Here is a 12,653-nt window from a genome sequence, read left to right on the forward strand (position 1 = left end):
TTAAGCAATCCCTTACTAATCACAGAGCACCAATGGCATAAGGATTACTTAAAGTGGTATGTGTGGAAAGAAAAAGGTTGAGAACCACTGATGTAAAACAATGCCACATCCTTCTAAATTCCAACATCTAGCAATCCTTCACATTTATTACTTTTCTGTTCTTGAGACTAAAATGGCCAATGTCATAGTTCTGCCAATCCCTGAACCATTTTAAGAGCCCTGGGGAGTGGTATGAACAGAAATACCTAAGGATACAATTACATGGTTCCTGAAAGTGACCGCACAATTAGATAGGGTGGGGAGGAAGGTGTTGACACACTTGTCTTTGTTGGTTAGGGTATTGAGTACACGAGTTACCATTGTGCAACAATTGGTGAAGCCACACTTGGAGTATTGTGGACAATTCCGGTTAACTTGCTGTAATAAGGATGTCATTAAGATGGCAAGAGAACAGAAAAGATTAACAAAGCTGGAAGTCTTGAGTGAGGAGGAGAGGTTGGATAGCCTGGATCTGTTTTCCCTGGGAGTGTTGGAGGCTGAGGCAGGGGTGGCGGGGGGCATTGGTTTATATAGTTATGAGGGGCATGGATAAAGTAAATGGTCACAATCTTTTTCCCAGGGTAAGGGGAGGGAATCTAAAACTAGAGGGCATGGATTTAAGAAGAGATGGAAAGATTTAATGGAGACCTGAGGTGCAACCTTTTCACACAGCAAAACACTGGGTCTGTGGAACAAGCTGCCAGAGGAAGGGGTAGAGGTGGGGACACATGTTTAAAAGACATTTGGAGAAGTACATGGAAAGCTAAGGTTTAGAGGGGTATGGCCCAAATGCTGGCAAATAAGATGGGCGGTGATGTGCAGCATGGAGGAGTTTGTTCACAGGGCCTGTTTCTATGATGTCACAACTCTAACTTTTAGAGTAGTTTCTGTGTGTCCTTATCCAAATGGGCTTTCCCAGTTTTGAGCTGTCCAAAAACATTCCTCCCAGCTTGCTTTCCAAGTTGAGTTCAGATTTCACATTGTCCATCATTTACATTCTTGGGTACTGAGTTTCTTCTCTTGTTCTCCGATGCAGGGAGCAAGTTCTGCCAAGCATTCAGATCCAACTACGGCGAGAGTGTTCCGACTTTGGGAGTCCCTTAGATCTTCCCACAGGGAATGGGACGATGGTGAAGCCGTCGGGAGGTCTGCAGAAGACTTTTGCCAAGCTTACCTCCCGTTTCACGAAGCGAGGATCGTGCAGCAGTGGAGGGAGCTTCTCCATCCCCAGCACCCCCTCCAAGAGCAGCTTCTCCATCTGCAGCTCAGAGGAAGAACGGAAGGCGAAGCTCCCCAGCCACTCTGACCTCCGGCTGCAGAGCATTCTCAACATCGGACATTTCCCAAAGCCTGTTGATTCCCAGGAGCCCTCGCAAGCTGTGAGCAACTCCTTGGTCAATGGTTTCTCACTGGACAAGAGGGAGGCCTTCTTCAAAGGGGAAGATAGCAAGGACGATCAGGGCATCAAATTGCCAAGTGACCAGGAAATGCAGGATGTGATAGATTTTCTCTCTGGGTTCAACATGGGCAAATCCCAACAAGCATCACCTCTCATTAACAGGAGAAACTCTGCCACAGCACCAGAGCTGAAAGGGGCATCCCTACAGCCTGCCCAGCCAGTGCCCCCTCACACTCCAATGCCACCTTCACAGCAGATCTTGCAGCAGCCATCACAGAAGCAGCAACAGCTGCAATATTACCAGCACCTCCTTCAGCCCATTGGGCAGCAGCCACAGCCAGCGCGGCCTCTAACCCCTCGAGCTCCCGGCAAATGGCCAAACAGTTCCCCTCAGCAGTCCTCGCAGAGCTCGGCAGCGGGGCTCTCTCCCATTGGGCCTATGAGCCAGTGGAACAACCCCGCCCCACCCTCTGACTTGGGCTCAGACTTGTACAGCCTAGGTCTTGTTGGGAATTACATGGACACCATCATGGATAACGTCATGTCTGACATGTTGGGCCCTAAGGTGGCCAGCACCAGGAACAACACCTGGCCCAACCGCGTTCAGAGTGATGGAGTCTTTGGGATGCTGGGGGACATTCTGCCTTTTGATCCTGCAGGTAAGCCACCCCCAACTGGTTCATCTTAGAATGGCCTCAGTGACAGGAGACCCACACACAGCCAAAGTAGTTGAGACATCAAGTTTATTTATCATCTGATTGTACGTTAAATCCAATGAAAAAGTGTTCTCTGATCCTTGATGCCACATGCATACAGACATAGTACACATGCAAACAAATGATATGTATACACAGTGCATGTATGCATATATTATAATAAACTTTTGCTTGTGTGTGTGACGGGGACAGGAGTATTGCTCTCGGTGTGACACGTATGAAGAGGTTTTGAAAGTCGATGCTAGTTCCCTCCAGTGTTGCTGCTGAGGTATTAGAGTGAATTGAATTGTTTATTCTCTTGGGTACTGAAATACAAAGAAAAGCCTTGTTTAATGTGATCTCCAGGTAAATCAACCCATACCTGAGTTTGTAGGTCGTGCATTAATGAAACAAAAGTGCAAGGTGTTGTACTACAGTAAGTTAAAGTGCAGGATGCAGTGTTACAGTGCGTCACAGAGGGAAGGGTGCAGGGTGCGTTGACACAGTGAGTTGCAGGGCACGGTGTCACAATGACCAAGTCCAGGATATCAAGAAAAATATAGTTAAAAAGTGCAGGGGTGTTAGCATTTACCAATTAGAAGTACCTGACAACAGCAGGGAAGAAACAGTCCTCTAAGTTGGAGGTTTATGTTTTCAAGCTAGTGATGGAAAAAGGGGAAGAGAGTCTGACCTGGTGAGTTGGAGCCTTTAATCTGTTGCCAGCTTTCCTGAGTCATCATACAGAAGTTTATATGCCCTTGTTAAATCAATTTATTTGGTGAAGAAACACAAGAATGGAATGTTGCAATAGCAATGAGATGCTTGAGGGACTCAGTGGGTCAATTAGCACTTGGGCTCCAGAATGCTTTGTGTAGTTGAGCTGATCCCAGGATTTCTCATAATCTACAACACATATTCTCAGTGGAGCGCATTTCCCCTCCTCTTTGTGCTCATAACTGCCAAAGCTCATTGAGCAAAGACGGGGATCAGTGAATGAAGGTGCTGGTACTTGTGTATTTATGTAGGGCAGTGAGATCAATTTTGAAAGGTAAACTGCGGATTGAGAGGAAAGTGCAGCAGAGCTGATCCATTGTCTCTGGAGGGACTTTTTTTAACTGAGGCATCATTTGGCTGAGTTAACTGGGCAACTAACTAGCTCAATGTTCCTGGGGAACATTTAGCTGGGGCACTGGGACATGTCAGCGAGTGGGGATCATTTAGCTGGGGCACTGGGGCGTGTCAGCTGGACATGTCTGTGTGGGCGGAACATTTAGCCGAGACTTCAGGACATGTCAGTGTGGGGGTCAATTCATTTGAAATTCCTGAACATTAGTTTGGAGGGAGCCAAAGTAGTTGAGACATCAAAACACGGCAATGTGAGAGACCATTTATATCAGACCCCTGGACGTCAGTATGAGGGATTATTTGGCTGAGACTCCTGGCCAAGTCTTTGTTGGGGACCCTTTACCTAAGACTCTTGGGTGTCAGTGTGTTTGATGGGGGGGGGTGGAATCATTTTCGCTGAGTTACCTGAACGTATCTGTGTTGGGAGGGGGGTGAGGGGAGGGGGAGAAGACTCCCCCTGAAACTCTTGACGCATATCAGTGTGGGGGACCATTTATCTGAGGCTCTTGGATATTGCAGTGTGGGAGACCATTTATCTGATGCTAAGGCTTCAGTGTGGAGGAATATTTATCTGACACAGATGCTGTGTGGGGGACTGTTTATCTGAGACGTAGGTATAAGTGTGGGGAACCGTTTATCTGAGACACAGATACCAGTGTGGGGAACTGTTTATCTGAGACACAGATGCCAGTGAAGGGGACCATTTACTGGGACCCTGGACACGACAGTAATGGAGCACTGTGGCCTTTCCTCTCCCCAACAGTGGGCTCGGATCCAGAGTTTGTTCGGTATGTGGCCGGCGTCAGCCAGGCCATGCAGCAGAAACGGCAGACACAGCACGTCCGACGCCACAGCACCGCCAGGACCAACTGGCCCGTCACCGATGAGACTCACCGCACATGGCAGCCTCCGGAGTACTTCACTGAGGGGTAGGTCTCACAGTTGGGGATGATGGTGTGGAGCCCAGGGGTCTGGTAAGGTGGGGGGGGGCAGGGGGTTTGTGTCCTGCCTAGGCCCCAACGAGGGAAGATGGTCTAGAGCCCAGGGCTCCCATGGAAGGCTGGGGTGTGATGATGAAGGAGAAAGGTCAGGGGTCCTATCCTGCCCAGGGCCTATGGCAGGCCAATGGTGTGAAGCCCAGGACCCCTCTGTGCTGGGGAAATGGCGAGGGGGCAGTGCCCAGCCCAGGGAGATTGGTCACACAGACTGGAAATGCTCAGTGGGTCAGTTGACATGAAAGAACTGAGGGGTTAATTGTGGTGAGAAACAAAGTTAACGGTTTGTCAGAACTGGGGGTGAGAGATTCCTTTGTTTTCCTGTTCCATCCTGCCAGTCTCTCTACAAATTGCTTTCTTTCTTTCCCAGTTCTGACAAAGAATCTCTTACCTGAAGCATTAAATCTTTCTGACCAACCAACTAACTAGAGTGAACACGAACATTTTCAATTTCTCACTACTGCAGTTAGAGTATTCCCACCTCTTCAAAAGGACCTCAATCACCCCGGTGCCCAGGATGAGCAGACTGAGCTGTCCAACAACTATCATCCTTACATCGACTGCGATGAAATACTGTGAGAGGTTGGTCATGGCCAGAATTAAAACGCACCTACTGGGACCTCCACAGCAGATGCGATATTACTGGCTCTCCACTCAGCTCTGGATCACCTAGACAACAGCAACTCATACATCCGGCTACTCTTCATCAACTACAGCTCAGCCTTCAACACCATTATTCCCTCAGTACTGGTCAACAAGCTCCTATCTCTGGGCCTATGCACGCCCCATTGCAATTGGAACCTTGACTTCCTCATCGGAAGACTACAGTCAGTATGACTTGGAAACAGTATCTTCCCCTCACTGGCAATCAACACAGGCACACCTCAAAGATATGTGCTTAGCTCTATTCACTAAAGACCGATGACTGTGTGGCACAACTCTAATGTAATCTGCAAATTTGCCATGGTTGTCAGCAGAATCACAGAGAGCAATGATAGAGAGGGAGATAGGTCAGCTAATTGAGTCCTGTCACAACAACAACCTCGCACTCCATGTTAGCAAAACCAAGGAGTTAATAGTGGAGAGGGTCAAGAACATCAAATTCCTGGGTGTCAACATCTTCAAGGATCTGTCCTGGAGTCTCCATGTTGATGCACTCATGAAGAGGGCTCGCCAATGGCTAGACTTTGTGAGGTTTTTGAGGAGATTTGGTATCTCACCGAAGACTCTCAAATATCTGCATTTTGTCTGGTTGCATCACTGTCTGGCACAGAGGTGCCAATATTCAGGACAGGAAAAAACTATAAAGAATTGTGAACTCAGCCAAAGATGTCACGGGCACCAGACTTCACTCCATTGAGGACATCTATAAGAGGTGGTGTCTTCAGAAAGCAGTCTCTATCCTCAAGGACACTCACCGTCCAGCCCATGCCCTCTTCACTCTGCTATCATTGTTCATGATAATAAATTCTGATTCTTATTCTCGCTTTGCGATGCTGCCTGGCCTGCTGAGTATTTGGAGAATGTTCTGTTTGTCTCTCCACCAATTGGGTCAAGTCCTCCCTCAGCTTAACAAATTCTGTACATTGCTGAGAAACACAAGAACTACAGATGCTGGAAGCCAAAGCAAGCAAGAGATTTGGCATCTCTCTCCACAGATGCAGTGGAGAGATGGGCAGGAACCCGACCCAAAGCGTTGACTGACCATCTCTCTCCACAGATCCTGCCTGATCTGCCAAGTCCCTTCAGCTTCTCATTGTGCATTGCTATTTTTAGTGTTGATGGTGAGCTAGCAGTACAGTTTCTCCCAGGTAGCATGGTGCAAATTGAAAGTTGCTGAGACCCGGAACTGTTGGGCTGCTCAATAACCTATTCTCTGTTCTCAGGGATGTAATGAGCTGGTCAGGGACACAGGGAGACTCTGCGAGTTCCAGTGATGAGGCTTCTTCTGCTAATGGCGACAGTTTATTCTCCATGTTCTCAGGGCCTGACCTTGTTGCTGCTGTCAAACAGAGAAGGTGAGAAAATTTAACAACTGTCTTTATCCTCTATTTATCAACAATGGGTGTTAATTTCCCAGCTTTTCCCCTTTTTGGAGGTGGCAGTGAGCTATTCCTAGCAGTCCATGTTGTGAAGAGCTGCCATAGTTCTGGTGGGGAGGGAGTTCCAGGATTCTTTCCCAAAGGCAGCCAAGGAACAATGACACATTTCCAGAACACGGCTATTTGTCATTTGGAAGGGATTTAGTAGATGGTAGGATTCCTGTGACCTTGTCCTTAAGTGTTTGGGAATGACTTGGAAGGTGTTGTGGATGAGCAACTGGATGAGTTGCTTGTCCATTGATGGATTTGAGTCACCGTTTTGGACAAAGGGAGGTTACACATGGGGCATGTAGTCCAACATCCACACCTCGGTTGCTTGTCCATTGATGGATTTGAGTCACCGTTTTGGACAAAGGGAGGTTACACATGGGGCATGTAGTCCAACATCCACACCTCGGTCTTGGGGGCAGCATAATATCCCTTCAATCCCTCATTGTGATGAGCATCTCAGAGGTTTTGATTCGGGACTCGAGTGGTGAGTTGGTAGCAACATTCCAAACTTACTGCATTATCTTTAACTATGTGGTAGACGCCTGATGAAATAATTCTCCTGGGTTCAAAGCAGATTCCCCTCCTGATCCCTTCATTCTCTTAGAAGTTTGGACAAATAATTCCTATTCAAACTCTGGTTCCAGGGAAAGACCATGACGTGCCTCTCCTTCTCTCCAATATTTCTCTGCTGGGTCAGTAATGGAGGGGCTAAATGGCCATGTGTAATTTTATTACCACCTCAGCCTCATTCATCCCTCTAAGCTACATTAATGCTGTTAACTTAAACCTGTCATTTCTCTGCACCACCTGTAAACACTGCATTGAGTTGATCAGCCTCTTTCCTAGGGCACCACATCCTTTATAAAGTATTCCGGTTCTCACTAACTGACTTTTAACCAGCTCCACCTGCATCTCTGCTCATTGGTGCATGGACAATTGAAATGTACACAACAAGATGAGGGAGTGACTTGTTCCCCAGATAGCTGCAGAGTTTAGTGAGGTGATATTTGATGAAGTCACAGAATAAGTACCATTTATTGATTCAGGAAAATGCACCGAAATTCTTGCTTGCTGCAGCCAAACAGGTACATAAAATGCATCAACTGCAAGAGTAAAATTGTAAACAATCACAAATACAGACAGAAAAAGGGATAAAATATATCAAAGGATAGCTAAATATTCACAGTTGCATTTGGTCAAGTAAAAAGTGACCTTTCAGTAGTGCAGACAGATCTTTTGTGGTCTTGAAGTAGTTTTCAATTAGGGTAGAAGAGCTGATCCTTTCCTTTGGCTTGGCTTCGCGGACGAAGATTTATGGAGGGGGTAAATGTCCACGTCAGCTGCAGGCTCGTTTGTGGCTGACAAGTCCGATGCGGGACAGGCAGACACGGTTGCAGCGGTTGCAGGGGAAAATTGGTTGGTTGGGGTGGGGTTTTGAGTTTTTCCTCCTTTGCCTTTTGTCAGTGAGGTGGGCTCTGCGGTCTTCTTCATAGGAGGTTGCTGCCCGCCAAACTGTGAGGCGCCAAGATGCACGGTTTGAGGCGAGATCAGCCCACTGGCGGTGGTCAATGTGGCAGGCACCAAGAGATTTCTTTAGGCAGTCCTTGTACCTTTTCTTTGGTGCACCTCTGTCACGGTGGCCAGTGGGAGAGCTCGCCATATAACACGATCTTGGGAAGGCGATGGTCCTCCATTCTGGAGACGTGACCCACCCAGCGCAGCTGGATCTTCAGCAGTGTGGACTTGATGCTGTCGACCTCTGCCATCTCGAGTACTTCGACGTTAGGGATGAAAGCGCTCAATGAATGTTGAGGATGGAGCGGAGACAACGCTGGTGGAAGCGTTCTAGGAGCCGTAGGTGATGCCGGTAGAGGACCCATGATTCGGAGCCAAACAGGAGTGTGGGTATGACAACGGCTCTGCATACGCTTATCTTTGTGAGGTTTTTCAGTTGGTTGTTTTTCCAGACTCTTTTGTGTAGTCTTCCAAAGGCGCTATTTGCCTTTGCGAGTTTGTTGTCTATCTCGTTGTCGATCCTTGCATCTGATGAAATGGTGCAGCCGAGATAGGTAAACTGGTTGACCGTTTTGAGTTTTGTGTGCCCGATGGAGATGTGGGGGGGCTGGTAGTCATGGTGGGGAGCTGGCTGGTGGAGGACCTCAGTTTTCTTCAGGCTGACTTCCAGGCCAACCATTTTGGCAGTTTCCGCAAAACAGGACGTCAAGCGCTGAAGAGCTGGCTCTGAATGGGCAACTAAAGCGGCATCGTCTGCAAAGAGTAGTTCACGGACAAGTTTTTCTTGTGTCTTGGTGTGAGCTTGCAGGCGCCTCAGATTGAAGAGACTGCCATCCGTGCGGTACCGGATGTAAACAGCGTCTTCATTGTTGAGGTCTTTCATGGCTTGGTTCAGCATCATGCTGAAGAAGATTGAAAAGAGGGTTGGTGCTAGAACACAGCCTTGCTTCACACCATTGTTAATGGAGAAGGGTTCAGAGAGCTCATTGCTGTATCTGACCTGACCTTGTTGGTTTTCGTGCAGTTGGATAACCATGTTGAGGAACTTTGGGGGACATCCGATGCGCTCTAGTATTTGCCAAAGCCCTTTCCTGCTCACGGTGTCGAAGGCTTTGGTGAGGTCAACAAAGGTGATGTAGAGTCCTTTGTTTTGTTCTCTGCACTTTTCTTGGAGCTGTCTGAGGGCAAAGACCATGTCAGTAGTTCCTCTGTTTGCGTGAAAGCCGCACTGTGATTCTGGGAGAATATTCTTGGCGACACTAGGTATTATTCTATTTAGGAGAATCCTAGCGAAGATTTTGCCTGCAATGGAGAGCAGCGTGATTCCCCTGTAGTTTGAGCTGATAGCTGTTGTAAAAATGCTGAACCTGGTCCTGGGCTTGCAGTTTCTGTACTTTTTTCCTGAAAAGAGAAGAGATTGCAACCTGGGTAACCGGGACCTGGATGCTTTCAATGGGCGGGAGGTCAGACCTGGCTGTGGTTCACCACTTTCGGGCTTGTGAGTTCCTGGCACTCCACTCGAGTTTCCAAAGCGGCTCATGATGCTTTGCCCAATGTTCCTGTAAGAGTATTCCACAATATGCCACATCTCCTCAGATTTTTTAAAAGTTGAGGTGTTTGTGTACCTTAATGTTTTCCTCAATGTGCTGGCTTCAGGAGGGGTTAGGAGTTTACCCATTACTGCATGAAGTTCTACCTTGTTCAGATCTGTGCATCTTGTTTCAAGTTCAATTATTTATGATATTTTCAATCTATTTCAAGGTGTTTTTATTTCTGAATTTCTCTCCAGATTTGATTGTGCTTTATTATATTAATTTTTATTTTCACTTTTCACTCCCAAACATTTGGTTCTGTTTTGCTGGTGAAGTCATTTTCCCTGAGTTTAGTACACATGGGTTGAAAAACCAGCCAATGTGGTCTTTGACATTGGTTGTGGGAGAGAGGACAGCTGATTGGGAACTGAATGGCTTGACCTTTGGTGATGAGATGTTTAACATCTATCAAAACACACAACAATGGAATTCTTGTTTTACACCTCAAACAAAGCAGGACTCAGTCAGTCCCACTGAAGTGTCTTGGTGGGTTGTATAAAGGAAGGGGGGATGAGTCAGCATAAAGGAGGCTGATTGGTGCACCAACAACCTTGTTTTCAACGTCACCAAAACTAAGGAGCTGATTGTTGATCATTGGAGGGATCAGAGGTGGAGAGGGTAAGCAAATTTATGTTCTTGGGAGTCACTATTTCAGAGAATCTTTCCTGGACCCAACACACCAATGGCATCGTGAAGAAAGCATGTCAGTGCCTCTACTTCCTCAGGAGTTTGCGGAGGTTTGGTATGACATTGGAAACCCTGGCAAATTTCTGCAGAGGTGTGGTGAAATGTGTGCTGACCAGCTGCATCACAGTCTGGTATAGAAACACCAATATCCCTAAGCATAAAGCCCTCCAATAGGTAGTGGGCACAGCCCAGGACATCACAGGCAAAACTCTCCCCACTATTGAGGACATCTACAGGGAACACTGCCGTTGGAGAGCAGCAGCAATCATCAAGGACCCACACTACCCAGCACTCAGTGTTGCCATCAGGAAAGAGGTCTAGGAGCCACAAGCCTCTCACCACCAGGTTCAGGAAGAGCTGCTCCCCCACCACCATCAAACTCCTCAATGACAAACTCAATCAGAGACTCGTTTAAGAACTCTTATTTGTGCACTTTATTGATTTTCTTTTTGTTCTCTCTGTATTGCAGTTTGTTTATATTAATTATCCATTTACAGTTCTTTATTTGTTTACATGTTTATGCTCTGCAGTTTATTTTTTTGCACTATCGATTAGAGGTAATTCTGCAGCGCCTGCAGGATAAAGGAATTTTAGGGTTGTATGTCATGTATGTACTCTGACAATAAATCTGAAACATTGGCCTTGTCTATGGTAAAGACTTAGTGGGAGGTGGGTCAAAGGTTGAAATTGCACTCTGGAATCTGGCCTGTCACTAATGCGTTACTGAAGGTGTGCTGCATTTTTAGAGGTGCTATGAACACACCCAGCCCAGCTACATGAGGCTGATGGAAATGTTCGACAGCATTGGTTGTGCGTTCTCTACTGTTCGCTACACGGATCTGTTCACATTTCCATACTGACTGCACATGTTCCATCATGGCAACTTTCTGAGGTGGGGGAAGGAGACTTAGGACAGTATTTCCCCATCACTCTCAACTCCACCCCGTGTGCTGTGGCTGAGACCTGGTGTGTTCATGTACAACGAATCACCTTTACTCTTCTGTTCCACAGAAAGCACAGCAGTGGCGATCAAGAAACTTCCACCCTACCTTCTCCTCCTGTCTTATCCACACTAGATGATCTTAGCCAGGTATGCACACCAGCAATGTTTGGGAAGGTCATTTTCTTACAACTTTGTTAAAACATGTTTACTCGTGCTTTCCCTTGGTAGTCCTGTGCTGAAAGATCATAAGAATGCAGGTAGCTGAACTCCTGAGAGGGTGAGTATGGCTGTGACTGCGATGTGGGCTCCACTCTGGGCTACCCAATCACAGTTCCTCATGCTAACGATAGGCTCAAGGTTGAATGTTAAATGTTGTGGAAATTAGTAATCAAATGCCCTTTGCTGGAACCTCTCCATGGCTCAGACAGATCTGGAGAGAGGGAAGACCTGTTAACAGTTAAACATGGAATATAATTTACTTTGGGTTGGGGAGGTGAGGAAGAGCTGTTCCTCTGATAGGGTTACAGGCATTCTGTTCAGTGAGTAGGATGGAACTTGGAAACAGAATTTCTTCTGGAAGGTAAGAGCCCCCTCTCTCCCCGCTCGCACTCCCCCACACCCCAATTTCTCCCAACAGTAGCTATTGGGGATGACTTGACACTTTTGTTAGACTGTGGAAAAGTGAGGAGTAAAAAGAGAAAAAGCCCAGTGGTGTCTTGTAGAGCTTGAAACAGGATTAGTGTTTCAAGTCAGTGATGGAAGGATGTGGGGTGTTGGTTCATGGACTGGTTGTAAGGCAGAATCAGCTAGGGGTAGGGTGGTGAATGGGCTCCTGTTCCAGTATTAGTGAAGCGGCTAACTGTGTGTGATCTGGAGAGAGCCTTGAGCCTTCTTCATACCTGAGAGGCAGTATTGAGGACTAATGTCGTGGAAGGGTTCAGCAGGCCAGGCAGCATTCATAAAGAGGGAGAGATGGAGGGCGTCTGTGGTCCAGATAATTTCTTTTCTGCTGTTGTATTGCTCTTGAAGGCTCCTAGCTGAGACAGTGGATGTGGTGGAGGTAGAGCACAGAACAGCACAGAACAGGCCCATCAGCCCAACTTGTCCATGTCAACTCTGTTGGCATTTGCCTGCATTTGGTTTGTATCTTCCCCAACATAGATCTGTCCAAAAATCTTTTGAATGTTATGATTGTTCAAACTTCTACAGATTTCTCTGGCACCTTGTTACAAATACACATCACTCTCTGGGTGAAAATATTGCCCCTCCGGTTCTCCCTATACTTGTAGTATCAGCTACCCTGGGGAATGGACTTTCATTCAATTTTACATGCATATGGTACTATTAGAAGATTGGGCAGGGAGGGAGCAGTAATTAATATGCCCTCTGTGAGCTGATATTCTCCAGGCTGCACTTGTTGCTGTCTCAACGCCAGATATAGATTAAGGGTGAATAGTTTAAAAAGGGAACATTAGGGTGAACTTCTTCATGCAGAGAGAGGCAAGGGTATGGATTGAACACCCAACTGAAGTGGTGAATGTAGGATCATTTTTAACAAGTACATGGAAAA

General features: G+C 46.9%; 1 protein-coding gene across 4 annotated transcripts in view; it reads left to right on the top strand.

Annotated features, from left to right (window-relative positions):
- garre1 (granule associated Rac and RHOG effector 1) overlaps positions 1–12,653 on the top strand; it is a 151,969-nt gene that overhangs the window by 134,876 nt on the left and 4,440 nt on the right. For all 4 annotated transcript variants that reach the window (XM_069902018.1, XM_069902017.1, XM_069902020.1 and 1 more), the window contains 4 exons: positions 1,076–2,097; positions 4,022–4,187; positions 6,140–6,271; positions 11,152–11,230. In XM_069902018.1, the coding sequence (XP_069758119.1) occupies positions 1,076–2,097; positions 4,022–4,187; positions 6,140–6,271; positions 11,152–11,230 (1,399 nt within the window). The remainder of the gene's footprint in view (positions 1–1,075; positions 2,098–4,021; positions 4,188–6,139; positions 6,272–11,151; positions 11,231–12,653) is intronic.

This window comes from Narcine bancroftii, chromosome 10 (genome assembly GCF_036971445.1).
Source record: "Narcine bancroftii isolate sNarBan1 chromosome 10, sNarBan1.hap1, whole genome shotgun sequence".
Classification (NCBI taxonomy): domain Eukaryota; kingdom Metazoa; phylum Chordata; class Chondrichthyes; order Torpediniformes; family Narcinidae; genus Narcine; species Narcine bancroftii.